At 46.0% G+C, this 16,830-nt stretch overlaps 1 protein-coding gene across 13 annotated transcripts in view; it reads right to left on the bottom strand.

Annotated features, from left to right (window-relative positions):
* WDFY4 (WDFY family member 4) overlaps positions 1–16,830 on the bottom strand; it is a 292,757-nt gene that overhangs the window by 97,602 nt on the left and 178,325 nt on the right. For all 13 annotated transcript variants that reach the window (XM_045040302.1, XM_045040303.1, XM_045040304.1 and 10 more), the window contains 3 exons: positions 10,651–10,857; positions 8,845–8,896; positions 5,957–6,123 (listed from right to left, as the gene is read on the bottom strand). In XM_045040302.1, coding sequence (XP_044896237.1) covers positions 5,957–6,123; positions 8,845–8,896; positions 10,651–10,857 — 426 coding nt within the window. The remainder of the gene's footprint in view (positions 1–5,956; positions 6,124–8,844; positions 8,897–10,650; positions 10,858–16,830) is intronic.

Here is a 16,830-nt window from a genome sequence, read left to right as displayed (position 1 = left end):
GCTATGTACATCCAGCTGGCTCCCTGTGGGAGCCTCTTCACACAGCTGCACTCGCCAGTTCAGCAGACCTTTCCAGAGCACAAATCCTTCATGTCAGGAAAGGGAGGGACAAGGATAAATTCAAACGCATCCGTGCCTGTCAAGAACCCACAGGAAGACTCAGAAATAGCGTCAGAGCCCTGAGATGAGGGCGTTCTGGCAGCAGAGTGAGCAGAGTGCCGTGGGCATACCCGGGACACCAGGACAGGTCCACCCAGGAGGCCTCGGCTACGGGGCAGTGGTGAGCAGGTGCGCGTGGGCCGTGAGGGCCTGGCTGGTGGACGTGTGGGAGGGGAGGGGGGCAAGTCAGGGGGGGGGCGCATGCCCCCACAGCCCACCGGGGCCTGCTCCATGGAGAGCTCCTAGTGTAGACCTGACTCCACTCTTCTGCCCCAGGATGCTCTTGGGTTTCTGCAGCCTGCTTCCTCACGCTCCTTCCTGCCTCTTGCTTTAAATTTAAGGACTCGTTCCCCTCTCTCTCTGCCCCTCCCCCACTCATGGTCTGTCTCTCAAAAATACGTAAACACTAAAGAAAAATTAAAATAGGGGCGCCTGGGTGGCTCAGTTGGTTGAGCGTCTGACTTCAGCTCAGGTCGTGATCTCACGGTTCATGGGTTCAAGCCCCGCTTTGGGCTCTGTGCTGACAGCTCAGAGCTTGGAGCCTGCTTCGGATGCTATGTCTCCCTCTCTCTCTGCCCTCCCCCGCTTATGCTCTGTCTCGCTGTCTCTCAAAAATAAATGAACATTAAAAAAAAAAAATTTTTTAAGGGGCCCTGGTGGCTCAGTTGGTTGAGTGTCTGACTTCAGCTCAGGTCATGATCTCACGGTCTGGTCCATAGGTTCAAGCCCCGCATCAGGCTCTAGGCTGACAGCTCAGAGCCTGGAGCCTGCTTCAGATTCTGTGTCTCCTTCTTTCTCTCTCCCCCTTCCCCTCTTGCACTCTGTCTCTCTCTCTCAAAAATAAATAAACATTAAAAAAATTTTTTTAATTAAAAAAATAAATAAATAAAAAATTTAGGGACTCACTCTGTTTCACCACATGCTAATCTACGCCCCAAACCCAGCAACTTCCCTCTTTATCACAAAATGTTGCATTTTGCGGTGGATTCAAGAAGTCCTCTGGGAGCCCCGTCCCAGTAGGCCTGGTCTCTCGTGGGCTCTCCTCTGACTCTCTGCCTCATCTTCCACCATCTCAGCAGGACAGCAGCGCCACTCAGACCCCTTGAGTCTCGCATTGTGCCCAGTCACTCACACTTTGCCTCACAGGAGCATCCCAGGAGTCAGGCCATCTGGGGCCAGGTTTTCATAGGAGTACTTCGTTGTTGGCACTGACAGACCCTTTCCCACTTCCTCAAGGTCATGACTTAAGTACCGGGGTTTGCACCCCACACCTCCTTCCTTCTTGGACTGAGAGAACAAATCCTGAGGTAGTATTAAAAGAAGAGGAATGGGGCACCTGGGTGACTCAGTTGGTTGAGCATCTGATTCTGATTTCGGTTCAGGTCATGATCCCAGGGTTGTGGGATTGAACCCTCATTGGGCTCCATGCTGAGTGTGGAGCCTGCTTCAGATTCTCTCTCTCTCTCTCTCTCTCTCTCTCTCTCTCTCTCTCTCTCTCTCTCTCAATTATAAAAGGAGCAATGGTCTACAGTCATAACAGCAGATACAACCCACCCAGAGCTCCCTCTGCATGGAAAACAGAGTTTCAGGCAGGGGCACACAGTACACCTTTGATCTTTGATACAAACTGGTGAGTCAAGGAGTATAATCCCATTTAAAGATAGAGGAAATGAGGTCAGAAGTGATTCCACTACTTTATTCAAAGTCATTAGGCCTGGAAGTGGTGGAGACGGGGCTTAGTAAGGGGGTCAGTCCGAAGTCTGCCTGTAGCCTCTGCCCCCCACTATCCTGCCTTCGGGAAGCCTGACCCTACGTGGCCCTGGCTGCTTTCCTCCCACACCTCCTTCTCCAGGGAGCAAGTGTGTCCAGTGGTTTGGTTCCAGTGATCCTGGAGAAACTCAGGCTGAATCGGAAAATAACCTCTCCTATAATTTACCAGGAAGCCAGAGGCAACAACATAACCCAGTGAAATGAATCAAAACAGCTTGAGAAAAGAACGAATGTCCAGATAATGGCAGGAATAACCTTAACTTTGCAGCTGCTCAGTCTTTGGTTCCAGGGAACTGACATTCATCTGGGCCCCCCGCCCCCAGGCTGTCCCCTCCAGGCAGGCCAGGGGATACGAAGTGCTAAGTGGAAAAGGGACTGCTCCTAGTCTCAGCGCCTGCTGAGTTCGGCATGCTCCTGTCTACACAGCCTGGAGATCCCTGCTACGACAACAAGCCGCGTGTGGCGCTTCTGACAGTTTCCTGCTGTGTGACATGGAGACCAAGAAAGACTGAAGTTTAAGTACAAGACAGGGGAGGGTGGGAGAACTGTCTCTTCCTGGTCTTGTCTTGCCTCTCAGGAGCTAGCAAAGTCAATTACCTGTGGGCCTCAGGCTTCCCCTCCCACCACCACCACCTCCAACAGGACCCCTGAGGGAAATGCCACTGGATAGGACAACCTGCAAAAACAAAACTCTCAGAGACCAAAACAGTTACCAACGTCATCCACCTGCTGCATAGGCTGAGGCTAAGACTAGCTCTTGGCTATGATGATAAACTTCAGAACTTGCCCTCGGTGCAGCCCAGTTAGGGCTAGAACCATCAGGTTGGGCTTAGGAGGTATATGGGAGCCAGGCCACCTGCAGAGGCTCCCCTTGGTAGGTGAGGACACAGATTAGGTAGGCTACGGACCCTGGGTGATACTAACTGGCAGGCAGTTTTCCACAGCTGTCCCCCAAGAACCTTGTTCCCGATGCTCCCATCAGATGCTAATTTAGGTGCTGCTTGAAAAAAACCTGCAGATGAAATTAAGGTACAAATCAGCAGCCTTTAAAATACAGAGATTATCCCGGATGATCTGATGGGTCCAGTGTTCTCCCCTTGGTGGCAGAAGAGGACGACAGAAGAGTTGGTCAGTGGGAGAGATGTGAAGGGAGAGGGAGGTAGGCGTAGATGAGGCAGAAAGGGGCCAGCAAGGTCCAAAGAGGGAGAGAACTGGACCTGCAGTAGCCAGTTTTGAGGATGGAGGAGGGGGCCACAAGGCAAGGGATGTGGGTGGCCTCTAGAAGCTGAGAATGACCCCTATCTGCCAGGCAGCAAAGAAACAGGGACCTCAGTCCTACAGAAGCATTGGACCAAGTTCTGCCAACACCCAGATGAACTTGAACATGGATTCATTTCCAGAACCTCTCAAAAGAAATGCAGCCTGGTCAACACCTTGCTTTCAGCTCTGTGCGACTCTAAACAGAGAGCCATTGGAGCCGTGTTGTGCTGGGACTTTTGAGATAATACACATGTGTTGCTTTAAGTCACTAAGTTTGTGGTAGTTTGTAATGGCGGCAACAGAAAATCAATGTACCAAGCAAAAGCAAAGCTTTGTTGTTGATCTGTTGTTAGCAAAACAAGGAAAATAACCAAATGGAGACATATGATCCAGTATTTTCTTTATCTTATGAAGAAAGTAGGAGGGGATGGTTGGAACACGACATCTGCTTAATATACATCCTTCACCTCAGGGTTTCCCCCTCTGACACTATAGACGTTCTGGACCGAATAATGATTTTCTAGTGGAAGGTGGGACTGTCCTGAGCAATTGTAGGCTTGTTAGCGACAACCTTGGCCTCTGCCTACCAGAAATGAATAGCACTCCTTCCCTACCAAATCATGAAAGTGAAGATGTCTCCAGATATTGGTAAATATCCCCCTGGGGGTAAAGCTTCCCCCTGTTGAGAATCACCTCTTTATACAATCTTCTGAGGGCATAAGGCAAAGAAAAGTTTTGATAGAAAGCATTAATCTCCTAGCTGTTTTTCAACTGACAACACATTTCTCAAATATCCATCTCTCAAATGAACACAATACTATAGTGATACATCCGAACTGTTATCAGCTGTTATCCTCAGCAGCTGGGATGTTATGAACACGTACACACACGTATATAAATGTGTATGTGTCGAGGTACATGTTATGTATACATGTTTTGATTTCCACCTTTTTAAAATTTCACGACGTAGACACATACATTACTTCCACAGTCAAAATAAAATGAACATGAATTTAACAAATCTTCATTCATCAGAGTTTACTGAATGTCTACTCCAGGTATGCCTGAGGTTCGGTGCCCAGCAGTCCCTCTGTTAAAGAGGATCAGTGCAGTAAGAGAGGCAGATAGGTGAGGTGGGGAAGGTTAGTCTGTGTGCCAGGAGCAAGGGTAGGAGGTGATGCAGGGGGAAATGGAGACTGCAAGTACTCCAGGTCCCAGAGTGGGGAGCGGTCAAGATCAACTTCAGAGAGTCAGCAGCCAGGAGTCCGGTGGGCGGGGCACTGCAGGTGGATGAACCAGCATGAGCAAAGTCATGGTGGCAAGAGGTGTGATAAGGACTGCAAATGTGCTCCACATCTGGAAGACTTGGGTTAAGCAAGTATAAGAAGGATGATGTTGTTATACGACTATGTTGGTTAAACTACACCCTGGACCACACCCTGACCGCTCCTCTGTTCTGTTGGCACATCTCCTTCACTTACATTCTGAATGGAAGTGTTGATGGGTAAGACTTGGAGACCCTTGACCCACCCAACCTCTGGAGACAGAAGAGAGTTTGTCTCTAACAGGCCACCCTACATGTGCCCAGCTCTGAGCTAGTCTCTTTGCTTCCATTATCCCATTTAAACCTTACAAGGATTTTGTGAAATGATTGCTCTACATTCCATATTAAAGATAAGGAAAACTGAGGCTCACAGAGGTGAGGTAACATGCAGTTTAGTATGCTGCCAAGTTGGAATTTGAGCTCAGGTCTGTTTTACTCTAAGGCATAAGCTTCATTTTCCATACCTTTCTTAGACTTGGTTAAGAAGGGTCCTCCAAGGAGCACCTGGGTGGCCCAGTCGGTTAACTGTCCAACTTTGGCTCAGGTCATGATCTCATGGTCTGTGGGTTCAAGGCCCATGTCAGGCTCTGTGCTGACAGCTCAGAGCCTGGAGCCTGCTTTGGATTCTGTGTCTCCCTCTCTCTCTGCCCCTCCCCCACTTGTGCTCTGTCTCTCTGTCTCTGTCTCTGTCTCTGTCTCGCTCTCAAAAATAAATAAACATTAAAAAAATAAAAAAAGGGCCCTCCACTGGGTCCATACTTCAGGGATCCCTCTGGTCCTTGTCCAGTCATACCAAGGGGCCATGCCATGGGTCCCCCAAGCCCTTTCCCGGCATCCCAGACTGTGGACTCCTCTGCTAACTGTCTAGCCTGGCCCCTGGCCCATGTACTTATCGTCTCCATGTTCACCCTGCTAAGGAATGATGGGGATACAACTATGCTCATCCCTGGGCCTGAGTGGTAGCCCAGGGGAGGCTGGCTGCAGGGTGAGCAGTCTAGACCCAGCTTGGACCTAGGGGCTGAGTGTCGCAACACTTCCACACTCAGTGTGGGATGGATCCCTCAAGGTGGCCAGACTGAAGGCAGGGAGCCAAGGTGCCGAACAACCAGATCGAGAATTCCAAATCTGAAACTGATCTTCCAGGTATTACAAAGGTCATTGTTGGAAGTTATTACAGCGTATTTCATAACAGCGTATTAGCTTAATTTATATCTTTTAAACTCTTGATGCAAGGTGTGTCAGTTTCCATTTGTACCCTTGCTCTGGTCCCACAAATTTAGGAGCGTGCCTGGTCTTGTTGCTCATTGTGTTTTGTTTTTTTTGTTTTGTTTTGCTTGGTTTTGTTTTACAGTGAAGAGAGCTATCAACTCCCGCGTGAATGAAGAAAGCTTGATCTCTCATGTTTGATAATCTTGGAAGAATAATTGTGATGGGCTATATTACCTTTTCATGATCGAGAAGCTCTTGTAAAATAACTTGTCTTTCCCGGCACAGTTCCAAGAAATCTTCAGAGTGCAGACTTTCATGTAGGGCAGGGAAGAAGGTAAGCTGAGTGCAGTCTACCGCTACCTCGTCTGTCTTGATCTCAGCTTCCTCTGATGTCAGCTCATCTGCAGCAGCATAAAGGGACACATGTGTGGTTTTTTTTTTTAAACATTTATTTATTGTTGAGCGACAGAGAGAGACAGAGTGTGAGCAGGGAAGGGGCAGACACAGAATCCGAAGCAAGCCCCAGGCTCTGGGATATCAGCACAGAGCCTGATATGGGGCTCGAACCCACGAACCGTGAGATCACGACCTGAGCCGAAGTCAGACGCTTAACCGACTGAGCCACCCAGGTGCCCCAGTTCACACGTTTTTTGACACAAGCCACCTGGCCTCACGAGGGATGGTGCACAGTTTGGGCCTGAGTCACCGAGAGAAACTGCAAGGTTTCAAGGCCCAAGTGAGTGGTGGGACCTCAGCATGTGCCCCACTGTTTCTGAAAGTGAACACCACCCCTCTGACCCTGTGGTGTGGTCAACACACTGTTAGGTTGATTCACTCTGGAAGGTGTGCCCAGGGCTGGCTGCTCTGTAGCTCCAAAATGACCACAGGGCAACACTTCAAAATTCACCCTCATTAATCAGCAGAGCAGTTCCCTTGAGGGTCATCCAGAATCTGCTTTCTCTGAATTTCACTTCATTCACTCTTTGAAAAGAGCGGGTTTTTTTTTTTTTCTAATTATGGATGCACTGTGATCTTGGAAAATCCATGACATTGTGAGAATAAATTTTAAAAATTTGAGAAGTAAAACAAGCATCACTCAGGCACCCAGAAATAGTGCTAATAATAACAGCTCAGATGTAGTAAGCACTTCTTCTGTGCTGGATGCTTTTGATGACAGTTTTTTCATCTACTCCAAGTGGGTTGTAGATTCTATTTCCTTCTCCCTTTACAATCAGGGGAAAGTGAAAGGGGCTGATTACTTTGCTCAAGGTCATATGGCTACAAAGAACTAGAGGCAGAATCTGAACCACGTTTGTTCTCACTGTTCACAATTTCAGTTCTTTACTTCTAACACCTTTTCTGTACGTATATGTATATGCACAAACACATAATTTTTTGACATGATAGGAATTACGCTGCATTTACAATTTTCTTTCCTAATATTATTTTTACTTGATTATCTCATGAGCACTTTCTCATTCCACTGAAAGTTCTTTGAAATCAACTAAAATGGCTGTGTAATATTCTATTGTGTGACTCTTTCATCATCACCTAGTCCATCTCCAGTTTTTTGGAGACTGGTTTCTATTTCTACTGTGAATGTGCTGTGCTGCGATCATGTGTGTGCACACCTTGACTTATTTCCTAAGCACGTACTGCTGGGCACAGATATTTGGGTGCCAGCTGAGCACATACTTACATAATTTCTGGATCCTATTCCCCCACCCTGTCCTAGATGCCCACCTGCCTAGAACAGGCACACGGCACATGACTGCAAAGTTGTGGGGCTACTAGCCATTTTTTGTGTGTGTGTGCTAAGCTGCTCACCTCTTCGAGCTCCTCTGCACCTGGGAGTCTCCCAACTAGAAGAATGAAAGTGTCTGCTGCTTACAATAGCCACATAGGCTTTTCCCCAAGCAGGGAGAATGCTGTATAGATACAGGCACCCAGGAAAGCATAGGGGAGAACCAGAAGCCCTTTCTTCTTCTTCTCTGGCTGAACCCCCTACTGGGGGCAAGAATCTGCATTTCAGGACAAGGGGACGCCACAGCCCATGGCCATAGTCAACATCAGCGCATGCTTCCCATCACCACAATCTCTGCAGATACTCCCTCTGAAAGGGAACACAGGTAGACTATCATTGTGATCCTGGAGCTGTGGGGCTTGAGTTAAAGAGAAGAGAAGCAAATGGGCATTACGAGACTGTCCCAAGTCCTGTGCCACAGTGGGACCCCCAAATCAACCTGGGATCAAGGCCCAGCATCTTCACTTCCAGGCTTTGTTATTGTAGACTGGCAAGATAGCAAGCTCAATGCAAAATCCGGTCACTAAGGCACTGAGTGAGACAAGTTTGATCAGTGGTAGGAAGCTGTCATTTAATTAAGGACAGGACACACGCTGCAGCTGAGGAGACAATGAAACTCACAGACAGGGAGTGTTTGAAGCAAAAGGCAGGGTCTGGTAGAAACACAAAATCTGAAATAGAGTGTGTATGTCGGTGTGTGTCTGCGTGTGTATTCGTGTGTGTGTGTGTTTCAGTGTGTTCATGCCAAATGGGCTCTGAAAATAAACCCTGGATTTTCAGCAAACCAATTCAGCCAAATCCCTCCATGAGGATTATACAATTGAAGAGTCAGTATAAACATCAAAAACGATTCGAAGTATATATATATTTTTTAGCTTGGGAAATAATAGTGACTATTGCAGCTGGTTTTACAATCAGAGGATTCAGTTTAAAAAAATTTAAATACCTCTTTTACCCATTTTTACTTTGAAGTATTTTCTTATTTTCCTCCTATGTGTTTTGGGTCACATACTGCACATGTATTAGTATTATTTAGGGACGCTTTTGAGGTTTCCCTGACATAGCAAATTGACAAGATAGTTCCCCTGAAAAAAATTTTATTGTTATAACTATAATATAAAATTCTTCCCCTACCAGAGTGTCAAGGTCTGGAATACTTTCCTCCTCATCCTGGAGAGCACAGTAATGCCAAGAGTCTTAGCATCGCCTACTTCAGACATAAGCATTTTCTTCCTCCAAAGTATTAATTTCATATTAAATAAAACCAAGAATTGGTTTGATGATTAATGAAAAACAGGTAAAATGATAAATGGAGTACCTTGGCTTTCAACATTTGTTTGAGACACGTTGCTGTTTCTGTCTTGATTTTCCTGAAACAAAACAAGAGAATAGAGAAATTAAATCCTGAATACTACTATGGTGCCCCTCACCCCATTACACAGGTTCACACACACACATGCATGTGACCCCCTCAAATTACTCATATAGTCACAAGTCTTAGATGCAAGAAGGGAGGAATGATAAATCCTAAAGGACCACAATAAAACGTAAGTATTAATGTTCCTGAGTCAAAGGGGAAAAAACCCACAATCTTCCATTAAGTAGGATTTACAGTAATTACCAAAGATGATGCCAAAATGGGATCAAATAGCATCTCAGATGTCTGTGATGTGGGCCACCCTGGAGAGGTGACCAGGCACAGGATCTGGGGCTAGGCAGCCTGAGAGGCCAGAGACCAGGTTTCACAGCCAGCCTTTGGCTTTGTCACTAGCACAGTGGACAGGATACTTATTTTTCCTGCCTCCACTTCCCAAGAAATGTATTGGGGGGAAAATACTATATAAAAGCAGATGTTCATTGATAATATATTAAAAATTCAAGTGTCTGTATGTAAGAGAGGAATCACTGGGTTCCACTCCTGAAGCCAAGACTACACTGTATATTAACTAACTTGAATTTAAATTTAAAAAAATTCAAGTGTCTACTGAATGAATGAAATATAATTTTTTTCGTTAAGTTTTAGGAAGAATTTAAAGTGGATAAAAGATCCTGAGGTTACAGACTACAGAATAAACCCGACGTTGTATCTCAGGAGGAATGCAGAAGGAAATGTCTTGCATTCCACTGTTTGGAAGGCTGCCTTCTAGAATATCTTAAATCGGAATCCTTCAATGAAGACATGAGAGAACTATTAACAGATTTTTCCATATCCACTCCTAATCCAACTGGTTCCCCATTCTTTAAAAGGCAGAACTGTCAGTCTGATGACACAGAATTCATGCTTCATCAAAGCAAACTCCCAGGGACCACCTAGATCCTGTTGCTTGGGAAACCAATGGCTCCAATGTTGTTTGGACTCCCTGGGTCACAGGTTCATGCTTGCAGAAATGGCTGAGTTCAAGATATTTCCACTGTAAAACTTGCTATGAGATTCGATTGTGCAATAATGGCCATAGCAGGGCTGGTTACGACTGCTCCATTACAGATAACTTATGCAGACAACGGTCATGACTTAGCTCCTTCCAAACACTGATGCCCAGATTATTCCACTGGACTTTTGTGGATGTCAGCATGATACTGGGTCAGTGGTGTAGATATGAACCACTCAGCTATTCATTCACTCACTCATTTTCTTATTTATTCAGGCTGTAGTTACAGCAGCCTTTCTATATACCTGGGAGGTTTAGTGATTCTTTTCTTCTTTTTTTTAATATTTTATTTTATTTTATTTTATTTTAATTTTATTTTATTATTATTTTTTAATATGAAATTTTATTGTCAAATTGGTTTCCATACAACACCCAGTGCTCATTCTAAAAGGTGCCCTCCTCAATACCCATCACCCGCCCTCCCCTCCCTCCCACCCCCCATCAACCAAAGCATAAGATACTCTTAAAAACTGAGAAAAAAACTGAGGGTTTATTCTTTTCTTCTTTTAAATGGCATCAAGAATAAATTATAGCACTCTTACACTTAACTGCACATGATCTCTCCTACCTGCCCATGCCAAAGCATTCCCAAAGCACTCCTGGTGAAAACAGCATGAGAAGGAATAGCTCAGAAGACACTTCCCTACACATTTCCTGCCTGGAAGCATCCTTGTTTCACTGCATCTAACTCTTACCTTGAGCCTTTCTGGACTCAGGGCTTCCAGGGGAGACAAGCGTTTAACACGTTTCCTCATGCGAGCTGGTCCCTCTCTCCAGTCCAGTTCCCACCTGGAGCAAAGTGTGGCTTCTGTCGTTTGGCCCCACAAGCCCAGCTCCCCAAAAAGCTGCTCCTGAATCTTGGCCCAGGCGTTGGCCGCCTTGATGTTGTTACATCTCCGTCTCTGGGAAGCAGAAGTACAGGGTGACCCTTAGACACATTTCCTCATGGGCTTGGCCCCGAACCTCTGGGGATGAACAGACCAAGCCCTCTTAATTGGTTGAGAAAAATAAAACCCTACAGGCAGCCCTGAGCACCCTCAGGGTGTGGAGTATACATCCTGGAGCCAGGAGCAGACGAGGAGAAGATAGCGGTTTTTCAGCTCTGAGACCATTCAATCCAGGTTGGGGGAGGAGAAAACCATCTGCCCGCTGGCCTTCAGAACCATGTGACTGCTGGGTGTTGTGCAGAGCACAATAGGACCTGAAGGTCCTGACACTATTCATCAGAACAGGTTGGACAGAATGGACTTTATAAATGGAACACAGAATCTCACCACAACCCCTTCCCTTCAAAAATGATGCTGAAGATACTCCTTCCAGTGTCTGGACTGGAGGTGTGTGTATGTGTGTGTGGGGGGGGGGGGGCGGAATCACAGACCTGCCAACAATTGGTAGATCTGAAAAAGTCATCTCTGTCTCTGGACCTCAGATTCTCCAACTGTCAAATGAGAACTTTGGCCTAGATATCATCTAAGGGTCTTTCAAATCCTAATATCCTAGGAGTCTAGAATGTTGAAGAATTCTAGAATGTATGTGGAAACTAAAACCTTTGCTATTAATGACAATAATCCCTTACTGATGACATCTTTATAGTTTGCATATGTGGCACTTGACTGACCCCCCCCCCACCCAAACTGCTTTTGTATGCCACACTGAAGTTGTCTGCATCACCTGTCAAAGGAAACTTGACACCTGTCAGCTTTGACAGCGGAATCTTATGTGTCTTTGGGGTGAACTTTTGCAGTTATTCAAATATTTGATGGTTATTTGCCCTATCTTTTGATTTTAAGTTTTCAGAAAATTGAAAGGTGTGTTAATGTTGAGAAGCACAAATCTCATCAACTTAACATCAAGAGAAAAGGAATCACTATCATGCATCAGGGCCGAGCCCCTCACCTGCTGTATCTCCATTCCTCTACCCAGCGGCATCATGCGTGAAGCTTGAAGCTTTTAAATAATTTCTACTATCCTCATGAAGAAATCAAGTCTGGGAGAGGAGACGTGGTTTCTCCAAGGACCACCGGGTGATGGAGCTGAATATAACAGACAATACAGCGCTTGTTCCATGGTCTTTGGGGTCAGATGAACCAGGGTTATCATCATGTTTCTGCTATTCTCTAGTCGTCTCATGGAAAGGGGCTTCATCAAATGCAGTTAATAATATTACAATAATAATAAAGCCATGGGTTTATGTAAGGATTAAATGAGACAATATTTTCAAGAGTTTTTATGCAGTGACTTTCTCAGCGTAAACAGTATTGTTATCGTGAATAAAGCAAATCCTATTTCAAAGCGAGATTATTTTGTTTCTCCACAGTTCTCACATTTATATCCCAAACAGCATTTTATACAATACTCTGACTGGTTAATAAGGAGCTCCAGGAAAATAATGTCTGTCCTGTCCACAGCCTTTTACAGGGATGAGGTTATATGAAATGAATACACGTTTAGGGAAAATATTTCAGCTCCCTGGAGATTGTCGCTGGGTTTCGGATAACATATCAAGCTTCATAGAGGATGAGTAATCCCAAGCTATTGGGTTGTCCACCTTGGATTTAAAATTAGTCTTTAAACAGTATCTTCTTCACCCCAAGGATCTACCTATGAACCTGGGGGTTCATGGCTGCCTGTGTCTTCATCACAGAGCAAATAAGTTGTCTCAAATACCTGCAGCCAGACAGGCACGTATCAGTAGTGAGATCCCTCAGAGATGAGTGATTGTTTAGTCCGTGACAGAAAGCCACAAGTGGTCCCACGAGAGAGGACACAGGGTGATCAAACGGCAGAAGCCCTGAGTTCCCATACCTGCAAAGAGCTCTGCTTTTTTTTCAGTGTTTATTTGAGAAGGGGGCAGAGAGAGGGGGGCATACAGGATGGAAGCAGGCTTCACACTGACAGCAGAGAGCCTGATGAGGGGCTCGAATTCACGAACCGTGAGATCATGACTTGAGCCAATGTGGGACACTTTACCGACTGAGCCACCCAGGCATGCCACCTTTAAGGTGCTCTCTAATGCCTGTGTTTCTGCATAAGGTAAGGTCCCCTTTCGGCTTCAAGCTCGATTGGGCCAAATGCTTAGAGACTTAGAGGCAGGATTTCTGGTATGTTAGAGGTAGCTATGACTTGGGGCTGAATGGAAACTTTTCAGTAGCATTAATGAGCTTTTCCTCTGGGCAACCAACCCTTCCCTGCTTTTGGTCCCCCATGCTTTGGAGGGGCTGATCCCAGCCCTGGCTTCAGTTCTGAATGTCATCCAAGTGGTGGAGGACGATTACAGGATGGGCTAGTGCACATCATTCCCCAGGACTGGAGATGGTGCTCTCTGAACCTATACGGAGCAGACAGTGCAGAGAGGCAGATGCATGGGTACACAGTTGGGGTCACCTGCCCCACGTCAGGGTGCCTTTATGTGCATCAGAGTGCCCCTGAGGCAGAGACAGTCCACAGGCATGTCGCTCAGCAAGAAGACACTGTCTTTGTGCAAGCTAGAAAATGGGTCCCCAGCCTTTACATGAACGTTGCCTAGTTCTAGGATGTACAGCCTGAGAGGGAGAGAGGAGAGAAAGGGAGAGAGAAGAAACAGGTTGCTTAGAACAGAGCTTAAACACCTGGATCCAGCTCTTCTTGAAGCCTGCTTCCCCAGATTTTTTAGTACCACAAAACTTCATTTGCTGCCTAAGCCAGTTTGAGCTGAGCTTCCGATATTTGCATTTGAAAGAGCTGTGACAAAAAACTTAATATACAGAAACTCAGCAAGAAATGGCAACAAACTGTTGGCCCTTAGAGAACCCAAAAGTGTGCGGCAGAACACTGCTTCTCACATACTAAAAGAAAGGCCACTTCTAGGATGGCAGGCATCTTGCAATAGCTTTAACCAGTAAAGCCTGGAATGTTTTAAAAACAGCACAGACAGAATGAGGCATTTCTGTCAATTATGGTAAGGAATCGCCATAAGAACAGGATGGTCTGGGCATAGAACCAGAGCAGCTGGACCACAGAAAAGAGAACGAAGAGAATTTGGAAAAGGCAAATGGGAATCCTGGCAGGGCCAGAGTCGAGGAAACTGTTTTTGCCAGTACTTCTGGAGCAACAAGAAATTGGGGAGATTGGATATATCAAATTGCTTGATTTACTGGTAACGTAATGATGGGATATGATGATGCTTGGATGAACTTCCAGGGCATTGGGTAATGTTACCTGGTCATGTTGCGGGCTCCCGCCATCTGCAGAGACCTCTCGGTTGTGGGCAACAGGCCAAGTTAGGGAAGTCTTACACCACGTATTACGGAGAGCCCTGTGGGCCGGGATCCCTGAATCTCACTACGACCACCCTCTTGGGAGGGCCTCATTGAGTACACTCGGCACATGCTGTCCTTGAAGAACTTGGTGGGTTTCACTAGCCTGATCTCTTCACAGAATTTGGACCTGGCTTTTCTGGAAGTAGAGTGGGGGCTGCCCTCGGAAAATGTATTGCCCCTTAAAAAAGCAGGGTGGATGCTCTAGGCCCCATTATCTCTGGCAGATGGTGATTACCTCTGCATTCCTTTAAACGTTGAAACAATCTGTCTTAAATATTTAAACACTTGGAAAGTATCCTTATGGATTAGCCTCAAATGCTGATTTTCTCAAAAATACCTCAAACTGTAAAACTCTACACAACTTTCTGAAGCATTCTCTGAACCCCATTGAAGCCCGCTGCTGAAAATGAACAAGGCCAAATGTTCTAGAAGGCCGGGGACTTTCCTCGTGGGCTCGGAGCCTCTGCCGAGGTTCTGTCCTCCCCCCACGAACTTTCAGTCTCACACATTCCAGCAGAAACTCACAAAGTACCACACAGCACATCTCTTCCAGTCATCAGCAAATCTCCCAGGCTCTTCCAACCGTAGGAAGAGAGATTCTCACATTCTCGACTGGGTGCTGATTTGGATGTTTAGACAAACAACACCCTCTATCTTGGAATGAAACAAGTGTGGCGAGGATGCCCATAAACAAAGGATGTAATCTTAAACAATTCATCGTATTTTCCCCCAAGAGCAATTGAATTTATTAGCTATATTGCTAATCCTGAAAGAAGTCAGTGAATACAAGTGGTGGGGCATTGATGTGCAAGGGCCTGTCCGAGGGGCTCAGATACCATGCGGCTAAGCCAGCAGGGCACCCCTCCAGCTGTGCAGTGCAGTCAACAATGTAGGTGCCCATGAGGAGGTTCTTCTCCACACTGAGAGTCTGCTTCAGACCAGCTTGTGCGACCAGAGAAACAGGAATGTCTCCTGATAGCTTTGATAGCCGCATGTCCTGTAGACCCCCAAACCCCTCTTTCACCCCTGTCAAGTCTGATAAACTGCCCCTGTCCTTACTCACAGGATAGCTGGGGAGGCTATGTTGCTAATCTGTGTGTTTCTGGGGTGCAGGCTGCACAGCTCATGAATCCTTATTTCCAGGGGCGTGTGTGGGCTCCCAAGTGAGCTTATTTGGAGGGAATTAGACCAGGTTACTTGGCCGAAGTTGATCAGAGCCGATTTTGTTCCCCTGACCTTGGCCCCTCACCCCATCCCAGCCATGCTTCATGACTCCTTACACCCTATACTCTTCTCTTTATAGTAGAATATCCTAGAATTGGCCTCATCACCCTGCTTGTGGTTATTTCCTTATTCTTGGTCCATCTACTGGGTTTTAAGAACCTTCAAGGCACAGCAGTGACATTATAATCTCTGCCTTTCCTATTCTTAGCATAGATTTTGGAACAGAGAAATCGTAAAGCAAATAATATTTTTAGTGGGGTTTTAATACTATATATATGTTGTGCTCTATTATTAGCAACAATTTTTTAAAACGTTTGTTAACAAAAAATAAAAATAAAAAAATAAAATGTTTGTTAACAACACAGACTAAAGATGAACCTCTTAGCCATTCCATAACCGCACAATGGACATGTATTCCCTGCCAGTCACTTCTTGGTGCTCTATGCTTTCTCTTTAATTTTTACAGTTAGGAAATATTATCCCTTCTTTGAAAGGGGGACCCTGAGACTCAGACTGCAGGCCTGGGACGAGGCAGACCTGAGACTCAACTAGAGATCTCACTGGCATGACAGTCAGTGCTCTTTACCTTGACTGTCCAGAAATCACACCTAGAGAGGGGTTGTAAGTATCTACATCTGCCCTCATGGTGGTGACCCATTGAACTTAGGGTAAAATGCAAAATCCCTAAGGAGGCAGCAAGCCCTGTGTGTTGTGGCCCTGCCTCGTCTTCACCCTTGTTCATCTCCGGTTCAGGTCACCCAGTCGCTTCTTCTTCCAGTTAACTGGCGGCATCCAGCTCTTTCCTGATCAGGAACTTCCCACATGCCCTTCCCTTAGCCAAAAACACATCCTCAGAATACTTCCGTCCATCTTCCTCCTCCAGATCTTAACTTAATGGTCACTTTCTTGGAGGGGGCATCTGATCGGCCCAAGTTAAATTCTCCTCACATCATAATCTCTCATTGTACCTGTATTTTCCATGTCTCTTGCTCAACACGAGTAATAATGATCGATTTATTTGTGTAGTTATTTCATATCTATCCCTCCAGAGAAGTAGAGTGAAGTTACCAGAGAGTGAGGCCTGCACAGGTGCACCCCTAGCTCATAGCTCAGGGTCTGAGGCAGTCTGGGTTGACACCTATTTACTAGTGGATGAATGGGTAGATGAGAGGATAAACATGCTATTTCCTCAACTGCTGATAGCGTGGGTCCACATTCACTACACAGGTTACACAAGTAGGTCTGAATCGTTGCTGGCCAATTATTGACTTAGCCAACTAGAACTTAAACCAAAGGCCTTCCCGATTCTTTGTTCCAGGTCCAGGGTAGATTCCTGGCTTCTGTGCAGAGAAA

This window comes from Felis catus, chromosome D2 (assembly GCF_018350175.1).
Source record: "Felis catus isolate Fca126 chromosome D2, F.catus_Fca126_mat1.0, whole genome shotgun sequence".
Classification (NCBI taxonomy): Eukaryota; Metazoa; Chordata; class Mammalia; order Carnivora; family Felidae; genus Felis; species Felis catus.
The sequence above is the reverse complement of the archived record's forward strand: the minus strand, read 5'-3'. Positions and strand labels throughout refer to the sequence as shown.